The sequence below is a fragment of the Pygoscelis adeliae genome, unplaced genomic scaffold (assembly GCF_000699105.1).
Source record: "Pygoscelis adeliae isolate BGI_AS28 unplaced genomic scaffold, ASM69910v1 Scaffold133, whole genome shotgun sequence".
NCBI classification, from domain to species: domain Eukaryota; kingdom Metazoa; phylum Chordata; class Aves; order Sphenisciformes; family Spheniscidae; genus Pygoscelis; species Pygoscelis adeliae.
In genome coordinates, this window is record NW_008824475.1 from 323,906 (window position 1) to 336,921 (window position 13,016).

At 41.2% G+C, this 13,016-nt stretch overlaps 1 protein-coding gene across 1 annotated transcript in view; it reads right to left on the reverse strand.

Moving 5' to 3' along the window:
- Positions 1–10,999: 10,999 nt before the first annotated feature.
- The window catches only part of PGM2 (phosphoglucomutase 2), an 18,518-nt gene continuing 16,501 nt past the window's right edge, over positions 11,000–13,016 (reverse strand). Inside the window, exons 12-13 of the mRNA XM_009321389.1 lie at positions 12,174–12,307; positions 11,000–11,391 (exon numbers count right to left, since the gene is read on the reverse strand). Coding sequence (XP_009319664.1) covers positions 11,289–11,391; positions 12,174–12,307 — 237 coding nt within the window. The 3' untranslated portion in view covers positions 11,000–11,288. The remainder of the gene's footprint in view (positions 11,392–12,173; positions 12,308–13,016) is intronic.

Genomic DNA, 13,016 nt, shown 5'->3' on the forward strand with positions numbered 1-13,016 from the left:
CTCGCGCGTCGGTCGCAACCTCTCATCTCCCGCAGGAAACATGTCAGTATCCCCTTGCAGTAGCGAGCCCGGGTGGACGGCGAGGTCAGCTGAAGCTGCGAGCACTTCGGGCGGGAACCACTTTCAGAGGGAAGTTTGCTCCCAAGACTGGAGCTAGCCCAGCACCTGGAACCCGGCAGCAGGCGAGCCCCCCTCGGGTCTGGGCCCAGCCCTGGCTGTGGGGCAGCCTTCTTCTCTGAACCGCCTTCCTCCCACTTCTATGCACGAGAAGCCACACACACACATATATATATGTATATAACATTATAGTAAGAGTTGGCATTATTTGGTCTTTCAGCTGCCAGAGAGGATAAAGAATGAATGGATCCGGAGACTTAATTATACTCCTCTGCAAGTGCTCTTTCCAGATGATCAAGGCACCCTACAGTCATGTTCTGAAAACCACTTCTGCACTCAATTAATTTCAAGTCATCTTGGCAGTAAGACCACTGATTTACTTACTTTTAAGTCTGTGCATATTTGTAGAATCAGCTTTCTCAAGGAAATTTGCTCTGCTGCTGCACGTGTGCTATGCTGTGAGGGAAACACAGTCAAGTAAGCTGTCAAATGCAAACACAATGTTGCCCCAGATTATGAAAAACAAGTCACATTTTGGTATGTAAGCACATCCCCTACTTGGAAAGTGTGAGGTGGTTGTATCTACATGGCTTTTGCTTGCTAGGTGTGCTTTCATGGGATCATTGACATGTGAACCAAAGTATGAAAGCAGCAGTTCCCTCAGAGCACTTGTTCCCAATCTGTACTCAGTTCATGGTTTGCTGCTTCTCCTTCAGACATGGGAATAGGTATGAGTGCCTCGTGTTTTTAAGGACATCCTTTGCATTCCTTGGGAATAGGAATGCCACCTCTCTGCAAACCGTGCCTGACTTACATCTTTAAACCATCACTGCTAAGGACAACCCTCTTACTCCCGTTATCACCCGCCAACCTGAGTATCTGAGACAAGTGTGTCCTTCTGCTCATTTTAAGCCTGCTGCCTGAGCATTGCAGGCCTCTAGTCATCATGTTATGGAAGACGGCAAAGTGCAACCCCCACCCAGACAGCTCCAGCACTTCAGCCAAGGCTCATTTTCAGCCAACGCCCATAATTCCCAGATTACCAACCAATGATCTTAGGAAGACTTTTTTTACTGCTTCACTGTTGCCTTTCAGAAGGTGATAACGAAACAGATAAGGATCCTTCAAGACTATTTCTTGATGCTTGGAAAATCCCTGAGCAACAGAAGTCAATACTAGAGCATCACAAATACAAATCCTTTCTTCCTTCTCCTCTTTGATAGCTGGGAAAGAAATTGGACTCTACTTGAACTCATTCATGGGGCCCTCTATTATTTTTCCTGTTATCTCTGGCTCATATGTTTTAATTCTTTGCCTAGCAGAGTTTTTGTCAAATTACGTATGTTCTGATACAATATTTTATAAGCAAAGTGAAATGCCTTGGTTAAGAATTACACTTACATTGTTTTAATAGTTCCATTTCCTCTGATTTTGAAAGAAGTCCCCTTTTTTTGTTCAAGTAGACATAAAATATTTCCTTACAGTTAATAGGAGACAAAACAAACCTGAAGTGTTTACAACTTGACTTAAACACCTTGAAAAACTATTCAGGAACAGTCACTCATTATCTGTTTAATCCAGCCAATCTTCTATAATGCTTATTGGTAAGGTGTAGTAAAAATATAGTATCTGAGTGCCTCAAAAAGAAAGGAAATTTTAGTATAACATTTGCAACATTTTGTGATAATTTTATTTTAGAATATTTTGCTTTTTTATTAAAACTAACTAAAAAAAATCCAAGTAATAAGAATACAAGATCTGTCAATGGTTTTAGAAGGTATTAGTCTGATGTCTGTCTCAGACTCAACAACCAGCTCAACAACAGATGAAACTGTCATAATAAGAACAACATATTACTAATGAGATAGAGTGGAGAAACGCACAGCATCACAGTAAGCATCTGGAGCAAACTCCACCATGTTCAGCAGTGTACATGCAAATGACCATTCATTTCAGTGCTGGTAATACAGATTTAAAACACTGCTATGACAGAAATCAAATTGTTTGCAGAGAGGGTTTAGAAACAATGCACAAGGAAGAGTTTAAACCTGTATCAGATGAAAAAAAGAGCATTTAGATATGAACACACTTTGGTGTGACTGGTGATAACAAGGGAAAAAAACCAACTCTCATGGGATGGAAGAGTGCTTCTGAATAGCCATGCAGTAAAGCTGCAACTGTTCTTTATGGTCTGTCCTTGCAGTAGAAGGGTATTTTAATGTTATGTAGCTCATGAGCTATGTAAGGTGATATGGAAGATGGGATTGTGCATAAAGTCACCTTCTCTTTCTGGTTTTAGCACCTATCAGGTCTGCAAGATGTGGTCACCCATTCTCATGATTCAACATCCACACTTTCCTGAAGATAGGTATTCAGGTGCTTTATTTGAAGAAGAAAAAGTTCACTCTGTCTTTTATGTCTGTTTATCCAGGATGCAGGAAGACCAGGTTTTTTTCTACTCAGCCTGAGAGTGTTCAGCCTGCCTCCCATGAAAGTTTCCTAATCATCAGACTCCAGGCTACATTGGACAGCATTCCTTCTCTCTGCTTCCTGATGAAACTGTTGCTTATGTAAGAGGAAAAAAAAAGTTTCATTTGTGAAAACAAGAAGAAAACTAGAATGGGGGTCATATGTTCCAGTCCCTAAAAAGTAAACACTTCCATGTGTTGCAGGGACTGGAATCCCTGTATTCAGGTGAAAGCCCTGAGCACCAGACTTCCTAATAATGTTCGATTTTCTGAAAGAGTAAGTCTCTGTTCTTTTTTCCTTCACAGGCTATTTTTTCTTTACAGCAGCCTATTAACTAAAATGTACTAGCATCACATTAACTTCTTCAGACTGAGGAGGAAAATCAGCCTGGGCTTTCCACATCCTGCAAACACGATCTACAAAAGAACACCAGTTTAGCCATTATCTCTTTGTCCAGTCACTCTTTAAAAAAATGCAAAGAAAACCCCACCACTGCCTTTTGTACAGAACCTGAATATACAGGCTTGTATGAGGCACGCTATGAGAACGTGTAGGCAATGAAGCCTCTATGGTAGGCTAAGGAGGAGAAGCACCTACTCACTCGATCCCAGTTGGGGTAGGATTGTAGATCAGTACAAATTTAGGCTGAATGTCCCTGGCCACGGGTGAGGGCAGAACTTGGGGCTGCTGTGACTGTGGATTCACCCTTTGAAGTACCACAAGGCAAACAGGAAGTTTTAAGTTTCCACCCAAGATGCTTTCAGAGTTCAAGTTGCTCCATAGTTGGGCAGCAGCTGAGCAGTAACATTTTGGATTATGAATTTGAATGCAGGCACCTACACCGTGCGTCAGTTGCATTATAAGCCTCTGTGCTTTTCCCTCTGGATTACCCATAATGATGAATTTCTATTGTTATTATATAAAACAATCTAAGTCTTTGTTTATGACTTGTTTCATGTAAATCTGTTTAGTACCTTATTAAGGGCATGATACTAACTGTTTTACAGTCCTCCGACTTAAGTAAGCTCTGGATGAAGTACTACATTCTTATCCAATGACATTGTATCTCCAGATGCTATTTATATATAGTTCCACACATTCCATAAACAAAATTTGAATGATAACTGTTATTATAGCACATTTGCTTATTTCATATGTTGTAGGAATGCATGCCAGCGACATTAGTGATTATCTTCATAGACAACAGGCTCTCTGTTATCACTGATCATGATTAAAGAGTCAAGAAAGAGTTGAGCTACTGTTACAGATCCTGCCTGCTGCCTCTGTGTTTTTGCGCATTTCAGATGTCATGATTAATCCTCCCTCCCCTTCATTCCCATAAATAAATTTGAAAATGACTTACCAGTGATTGTGCGAGTATTTTAAGCTTTTCCTGTTGTTTGGAAGCTACTGTTGCTATGCCATCATTTAGATTACATTTTATTTAGGTGGGTGTTAGGATATGATTGGACAGTTTAATAGGCTCATCCCATTATGCATTGTGTTCTGATGGTGCATGACCTCATTTCAGTTACCTGGCAATCGCTATACAAAAGAGAAATGTTGGCTTCCACTTGGAATTTGAGCAGAAATACTGTCCTTGATGAATCTGTATGCTTACATAGCGCAAAGAAATATCGTGAAGGAAACCAATTCAGCTCAGTTTAATTACCTTTGATTACTTTTGTACTTATGGGCAGAGAACAGTTTTGTTGGTCATTATTTTTATTTACAATTAATTTTTAGATTTTAATTACGTATGGCATCCAGGTCCCTTCAGCCATGGAATCCTAAAAGTCCCCAGTCTTGTAGAGGCTTATGTCGGTGCTTAGCTAACAAGTAGTAATTTAATATCATTTTAATGTTGCTATTCACAGTGACTGTTAAGCAAGGATATAAGGTTTGCTTATTGTTGGTGTGTCAAAATAAAACCCACAACCACTAGAATGTTGAAAAGCAATAGTAAGCAGGAAACTTCATTTACAGAAACTTTGTAGGTAAATTAATTACAGATTTAAACACACACTTGTACAATATGAAAATAATTGATTATATATTAAATATTCTTTTATAGTGATTTCCAGTTATCCTTGTACGATTTGTTGTTATATAGCAAAAGTCTCTTCTGCAACTCAAGTACAGTACTTGTATTTTTCATAATATGCTGTGGACTAAGCTCACAGACCGTAAAGAAGATGAAATGTATTTATTTCCTTCCAGCCAAACTGTTTCATAAAGTTTACTGAAAGTAATTCAGGGGTGGATTTAAGTTGTGACTAGTAAACAAACTAATAACCTTAAAGTGAAGTCCGTTAGTCTTAAAGCATTACTATGCTTTTATTTTTTGGAAAAGATTTTAGTACTATGCTAATTTCTCCTCAGCCTAGAGGCATTTCTGCACTAGCCCCCATAGGCATGATTCCCTGTAGAATCAAATGTTTACAACTTTCATTGGAATTATGAGTATTCAGCTGTTATAAAAAACAGGCTTGTTTTTCATGGTTTTGGTAACATAGGGATGTGTCTTTCTCTAGGAGTATCCAGGGATTCCCTTACACTTGGCTTCAGTCTGGGCTGCAAGTATTCTCTATTCTAGTTGTGGCCATTGCCATTTCTGCATAAAATATGTGCTCCCATTTCAAGGCTGGTTATTCAGAAATTGCATTTGCCTGTGTTTTTTAATGTTCATCCTGGGACTAATCATCTCTAAATGGGCTTCATTATCTTACACAACACTTTGATGGAGGAATTAGACCAGCTGTGAAGAAGGTGTAGCTTAGCACCCATTCCAACTCGCAATACTAACTTCTCTTCAATTTGCAATACTACTGCTGCCTTTGTTTCAGTTCTTTATTTCAGTTCTAGATCCTCTTCCTCTGATGCAAGACAAGGTTAGTAAAGACTCTAGCAACAACAAGTTTCATCTTGTAATTCTGTAGTTTGTCGTAATTATTCAATCTGCTTGATAAACCAGTGTGGTTTTTTTTGTTCCCCCCACATGAGGTTGTGAACTTCTCTTTGGAACAGAGCAGGGAATGGAGCAAGTAAATTCCTTGTTCGTGGGAAGACAGAATGATACAGATTTGGCCATCATCTTGACCACATCTGTACTGTTTCTGAGGATGCTCTAAAGCCATCTTAAGGATGTCTCAGTATACATCAGCTCATTGCTGGCCCCACTGCCAGACTTCTAAGATACTTGCAGAGTTCTCCAAGTGTATCCAGTCAGTGTACAGCATGCAATCTCTTGTAGGCCTTTGTGGGATGGCAATAAAGGCCTTTCTGTCTTGCCTTATACCATATTCACCTGCTCCGTAAGACCTTCTGTATAACCTAAAAAAAGAGGTTCTCAGCATGATGACAATAAATCACAGTCTCGCTGTACCAGCACCTGGTAGAGGTACCAGTTTAGGGGATCAGTTAGGTGGAAAATGAGAGAAGGATGAGGAGGTTCGCTCTAAAGGTATAAACAAGGAGAATGGTGAAGACAGTGACAACAGGGGCAGCAACATCATCACGGCCCTACTATTAGCATGTTAGCAGAACCAGCAAGGCAGCCACCCATCCACCCCGGCACTACCAGGGACTGCCTGCTCCTAGGAGAGATGACATCCCTAGATCTCCAGGCAGGACAGAAGTAGTAATTAATGCATGTAGATGATCCACAGATAATGGCAACAGCTCAGCAGAAACCCAGCCTGTGACAGGAACCTGAAGGATGGACCAGGCCATCCGGTTCTCCTTAGCATCCCTCAAGAGTGAAGCACCTTGACAGACTCTGACCAAGGCTGAACACAGATGGCTTTCCTAGAGAGGAAACGTTAGCAAAATCCAGATCCAGGCTTGGTATGTAGAGGCAGATGTAAAATAAACATGCTTTCTAGCCTGTGGAGATGTTCAGATAAATACAGAAAGCAATAAAAAAAATCAGGACCTGTAACCCTACTGTCTTCAGACCTTCCCCATGAATTCAGTAAAGCATCCTTTACCACATTCTGTAACAAAAGAAATGCGAGACCTCCCATGCTACAAATGAAGACAAAAAGAATCATGGAATGGTTTGGGTTGGAAGGCACCTTTTAAAAATCATCTAGTACAACTCTCCTGCCATGGGCTGGGACATCTTTCACTAGATCAGGTTGCTCAAAGACCCATCCAACCTGACCTTGAACACTTGCAGGGATGGGGCATCCACAACTTCTCCGGGCAACTTGTTCCAGTGTCTCACTACCCTCAGCATCAAAAATTTCTTCCTTGTATCCAGTCTAAATCTACCCTCTTTCAGTTTAAAACTGCTACTCCTTGTCCTGTCACTACAGGCCCTGGTAAAAAGTGTCTTTCTGTCTTTCTTACAAGCCCCCTTTATATACTGAAAGGCAATAAGGTCTCCCCGAAGCCTTCTCTTCTCCAGGCTGAACAACCCCAACTCTCTCAGCCTTTCTTCAGAGGAGAGGTGTTCCATCCCCCTGACCATTTTTGTGACCCTCCTCTGGACATGCTCCAACAGATCTGTGTCTTTCTTATGCTGAGGGCTCCAGAGCTGGACGCAGGACTCCAGGCAGGGTCTCACCAGAGCAGAGCAGACGGGCAGAATCACCTCCCTCAACGAAGCCCAGGGCTGCAGGCTTGTACAGATACACAAAGCTTCCCCTGCCCTGGGTATAGCTCATCAGCGACCAAATTGAAGGCACTGCCCCAGACTGCCTCCTGTAGAACCGTTCCTCTGTCTTGTGCTCTCCAGCTTGGGACCCTGCACACCTGGGGAATCTCACAGCTGGCCTGGCCAGCTGCAGTGCATCCATCCACACTGCAGTTTAAGGTCAAATACAACTGGGGCCGCAGGTGGAGGCTGCACAGTCCACCCCATGTGCCATAGGTTTGTAGCACCACTTGTTCTCTGCCTACTTAGGCTGCTGAGGGAGTGTTTTACATTAATCGTATGTGTACTACCGCTCTTGCTTCAGCAATTTTCTTTCAAGAAGCTTTTGTCTTTAGCATGCTGGAAGATGATGCACACCCCAGCATGGTATGCCCCCTACTGCTGTATATTCTGGCAAAGGTGCTGCTGCTGGGTGGCCTGTCTTAATCTTGACCCTCAGTCCACAGTGATCACACAGAGGCCGGATACCACAAACAAGTCAGTCTCAAAAGCACTGAGCAACGTCATCTAACCAGGCAGTGAGCAGTCTGGGTTGGGAGCTTGTTGGGAGCTGCCATTTGCTTTGCAGCTCAGGCTGCACTGCAGTGCAGGAAACCATGTTTTGCAGGGGCGGCCTGTAGTTAAGTCACAAGCCACATGTTCAACTCTACCAACAGTGAAATTCAGGTATAGGCCCAACATTGACCCTTCTACTTCTCACGTAACCAGTATCTTGAAATAAGGCCCTTTACTCCGTTCGAGGGACCATGCGCCTGTGTCTCCCTATCCTCCCTGCAACCTGACACTGGGCTAGAGACAGGCACAGACATTCAGTAGTGTATGTGCCAGGTCGGTAGTGACAGGCTGGTACCAGGTTGCAGTAGATGACTACCCAGAAGCCAAAAAGCCCAGTGCCACCAGATAAAAAGTGCTACTCCTTGAAGAACCAATCGCATCCGCATGCAGGGTGAAACAAGTCAGAGCTGAATACAAATGGCACATGCATCCCTCTCATCATGATGCTGAGAAATTTCTTGAGCTTTCCATGAGGTTCTTTCCCCCTACCGAGCTGCACAACTGATGCAATCCTCAAGCTGTACTGAAAATAACAAGGAGAGAGAACTTGACTTCTGGGAGGATAATAAAGCTTTAAAGTTTTGCATTTATAAAAATTATGTAGCTATGGTTGTGAATGTACGTAAGTTATAATTTACTGTTACCAAACCAGATTCCATTTCCCCCGCAAGCTTCATCCTTCTACCTGTTCTGCCAGAACTAATGGTGCAGCTGAACATGACACCCTACATCAACCGTTAACCCACACACTCAAAAGACAGTCCTCCTTTGAGGGAGGATGTTCCACATAGAAAGGCTCTTACTGGGAATGGCAGGGTGAACAAATTAAGGATAAGTTAGGAGAATCAGGTGCCCCAGTCTTCCGTTGTTTCTCATCCTTCTGCTCTTTTTTTTAACCAATGTGTAAAAGACAGAGCAATAGCACATGGGAGCTATTTCCTTTCAGCTTTGTTCTCCTACTTGAGTACAGGAGTACACAATCTCCACATGCTATCTCAGTTTAATCTTCCCCCTTACCTTCTTCTCTTCATGTCTTCCTGCTGCCTCTTCATAAATGAAGGAAAGCAGGACCTCCTGTGCTGAGGGGCATGGAAAGAAGAGGAACCTTTGCAATAGCAGGGTTAGGGAGCAGTGAGTAAGGTTCCCGCTTAATTTCTCTTCTCAGCTCTTGCCACATTGAAACTTATCACAGAAACCTCAGAGACCCGGGTGTATGCTTTCTTCTGTGATGTGTCACCACCATTTCATACTCTGGTCTCACAAACTTGTACCACACACCTATTATTCCAGGTCTCAGGCAGTTGGGGACCCAGCACCACAGGTACTGAGGAAGCAGAGGAAACGGAACAAGGGAACATCTACTGTTGAGAAGTACTTCAGATTTGGACTATGTCAAAAGCTAAAGATGTCATTGTCATTTTAATTCCTTAATAATAAATCCTTATTTTCATGCCCCCCTCTTATAGATGGTCTTGAAATCCCTCCCCATCTCAGTTCTAGATGATAAGGCACGAGTTGGACTTGGAACTCTCAGCATACTTCCAGGGACAAAAATAAGATGACAAACCCCAAAATTTTAGAAGACTGGTAATGTTGCCTTCAGATTTCATGAACAAAAAGTTTCTCTAATCAGAAAAAAACAGATTAATAGACTGTTCTGCCACAAGGTCAGGTGGAAATGGACTGGTGATCCATTCATCTATTAATGAGTGTCAGTGTCTTAAGAATTTCTACTTTCCTTTTGAGAATCAGTTCAGATTTACAACATGCCAAATGCACTGTTTTAGCACACTTAACACGGATGAAAAAAAGGTCTAAAATACTATATATTTATTTTAAGCCTTTAATTTGTCCTTAGCTTTTATTTTCAGAAGGAAAGGACTATGGGAGTTGGTACGTGCAGAAATTTCATGCAATACGACAAAGCTGATTGCACTGAAGTCAGTATTGAGATTCCCTTTACAGTTATTACTACAATCAGTAGCTCCTAGGGTCCTATTTAGGAGTATGGACTGCATTATTCAAGGCACCAAATAAACATGTATCGGTAAAAACTTGTCTCATCTTTGGTTTAGTATAAGAGAAAAGGAAACAGAAAAGTAGAGGGTGTGAACAAGCACTTTCTGCACAAACTAATAACCTCTCTTTTTAGCTTTCTACTCTAAAGGACTAGGATTTGATTAACAGCATACTCTGTTTCCTCAGTACCCTTCTTATTACTTTATTTTAAAGTTAATTTTCTATGCCACACAGATGGATCTCAGTATGAATGATTCAGATGCTGCCTTTGACTCTGCACAGCCAAGGAGAACTGACATGACAGCCACAGAATGCAGGGACTACTCCTTTCCTTGTGTCCTCCGATAATAACTGAAGTCTGTAAGGTAAAAGCAGGCATCTAGTGTTCTTTGCTTACCGTCTTCGCTAACAAGGTAAGCTAGTATTTACTGGGGATGGAATGGCAAGTTTGTTCCTTTATGAATAATTTGCTAAATTTGATCTATGCTTGGTCTGGCAACTAGGCATTCTCCATGGGATACCAGAAGTAATTCTGGCAAAGAGGTTTCTTTACCCACGAAGTACTGGGGCTGTTAGAACTACACTGGTATCCAAAGCAAGTACTGAAAATGCAGAAAACCCTTGTATTAAAGTCAACTGGTAACCTCCAAATAACCCTCTTGGACTCTGCAAGTGCAGACAACAGCACACAATAAAATGGAAACTTCTGCTCTCAATTAGACATGCAGGGTTATGCATCGAGTCATGTAGCAGACAGTATGACAGACTGAGACTGGGTTATGCATTGAACTAGTTATGCTTAGTTCAATGAGGCAACAGAAAGGTGTTGTATGTAGACATATTATCTTACTATGTTCATGGTATTAAAAGGTAGTTTAGTACACTTAGTATGACTAACCTGGAATATGATGTATAGTCCCACAGCAAATAGCTCTCCAGCAAATTCACTGTGACTTTCTTGTTTATTTGGGCCAAAATCCCCAAGAAAGATCATTATTTCTGAAACGTTTGCCCCAAGCTTGTCAAAGTCTCACCAAAGGCTTTCAGTACTTCTTGTTAACAGGAGAACTTGCTTTGCAAATCTAAACCTAGATAAAGTTGCATAGTATTATCAGATTACACACACACAAAAGAAATAAAAGTCCCCACAAAACAGGCTGCATTTCAGAAATCGGGATATTCCTTATAATATTTAATCAAAACAAGTTTTGATTGAAATACATTTGCAGTCAACTTTTAGCTCATAAAGCTTTTAGTTCAACTGATTGGGGTTTTTTGGTCCTTTAAGGGTAAAGGTACTTTCCTTGCAAAATAATATACTAGATCCAAGAGTACCCGGAATAACTCCTAATAAAAGCGGAAGTCTTTTTAGTCTGAGTTCTCAGATGTTTGGTCCTAAAAATCCTTACTTCTTAAATAATGCACTTCTAATGCTGCAAAAACCAATTAAGGTAGTAATTTTGCTATTTTACTCAGTCTTCCGTTGAAGATTATTTTTTTCTGGTTGAAAGAAGTGTTTTTCAAGAGCGCTGACCAATTCATCTAGTTCCTTCTTCAGCTGCTCCACGTCACTGAGAAACAAAATCCACACAAATACAGAAAACGGTGTCACAGTAGAGAAGCTAAAAAGCACATTTTCAGTCTGAGGAATTTTTAAGTCTGTTGCATCGTTTTAGACAAACATTTTCTATTAATGCTAAAAGTATATACACTTGATTTCTTATGGTAATGCACTGATGTTCACTTCCAACTGATGTGCATGAAGGCACTTAAGACTATGGAGAAACATAAACCCACAACATAATCTAAAGTAGAACAGCCAGTTTGAGTTCAGAAGAACTTCTATTACTTAACGTATGTGATTAGAAATGCAACTTTTATACTTGTAATAGTATTTTCAGATAAATTTTCACTTGTGGGAAAGCATTATTTTCATTACATAAGTTAATAATTGCTTATCTTTAAGACTATATGATTTCCAAGGCTATCAGTCAAGGATATAATTACTAAACATAAAAGTGTTTAAAATGTATTAGAACACTTCATATATAGTTATATAACTTTAAAGCAACTATGTATATAAAAAGAGAGTGAATACATCTACTATCATCTAGACAGAATGTTTTTCCTGATACTGTTTTTACTGAATGTGAAACCAAGTTCAAAGGAATTTCAGTGACAACAAGAATGTGTCAACAAATTTTGCAGAATTGAAGCTTTATGCAAACACGTTTGCTAAAATAATGACCGTAGTAATATTATTTGATCATGGAGAGCCCCTTCCCCACCAAAACATTACCAAAAAGCCACACAGCCCCTATTACACAGGATTTACTGCTGTAAGTGACAATACCTGTTTCCAGGAGGTGCACAAAGTTCAGAATAGTATTTGATCTTTGGTTCCGTCCCACTGGTTCTCATTGTGGCCACTCCGCCATTAGCGAAAGTGAACGTTATCATTTGGCTACTTTTACTAGTGGGAAGTATCTAGAAATAGGAAGAATAATTTTTAGAAGCTTGGAAAGTGACTATATATAATGAATTCAAGACAAAACCCGTGACTCGATGTCATATAATGTAACTAAAGGATCAGTTAAAAATAAGCTTTGTTCTGTTTCCTTAGAATCATAGAACAGTTTGGGTTGGAAGGGACCTCTAAAGGTCATCTAGTCCAACCCCCCTGCTGTGGGCAGGGACATCTTCAACTAGATCAGGTTGCTCAGAGCCCAGTCCAACCTGACCTTCAGTGTTTCCAGGGATGGGGCATCCACCACCTCTCTGGGCAACCTGTGCCAGTGCTTCACCACCCTCAGCATCAAAAATTTCTTCCTTCTATCTAGTCTAAATCTACCCCCCTTTAGTTTAAAGCCATTCCCCCTTGTCCTGTCGCAACAGGCCCTGCTCAAAAGTTTGCCGCCATCTTTTTTATAAGCCCCCTTGAAGTACTGATAGGCTGCAAGAAGGTCTCCCCAAAGCCTTCTCTTCTCCAGGCTGAACAACGCCAACACTCTCAGCCTTTCTTCAGAGGAGAGGTGTTCCATCCCCCTGGTCATTTTTGTGACCCTCTTCTAGACCCGCTCCAACAGGTCCATGTCTTTCTTCTGCTGAGGGCTCCAGAGCTGGACGCAGGACTCCAGGTGGGGTCTCACAACAGCAGAGTCACCTCCCTCGACCTGCTGGCCACGCTTCTTTTGAT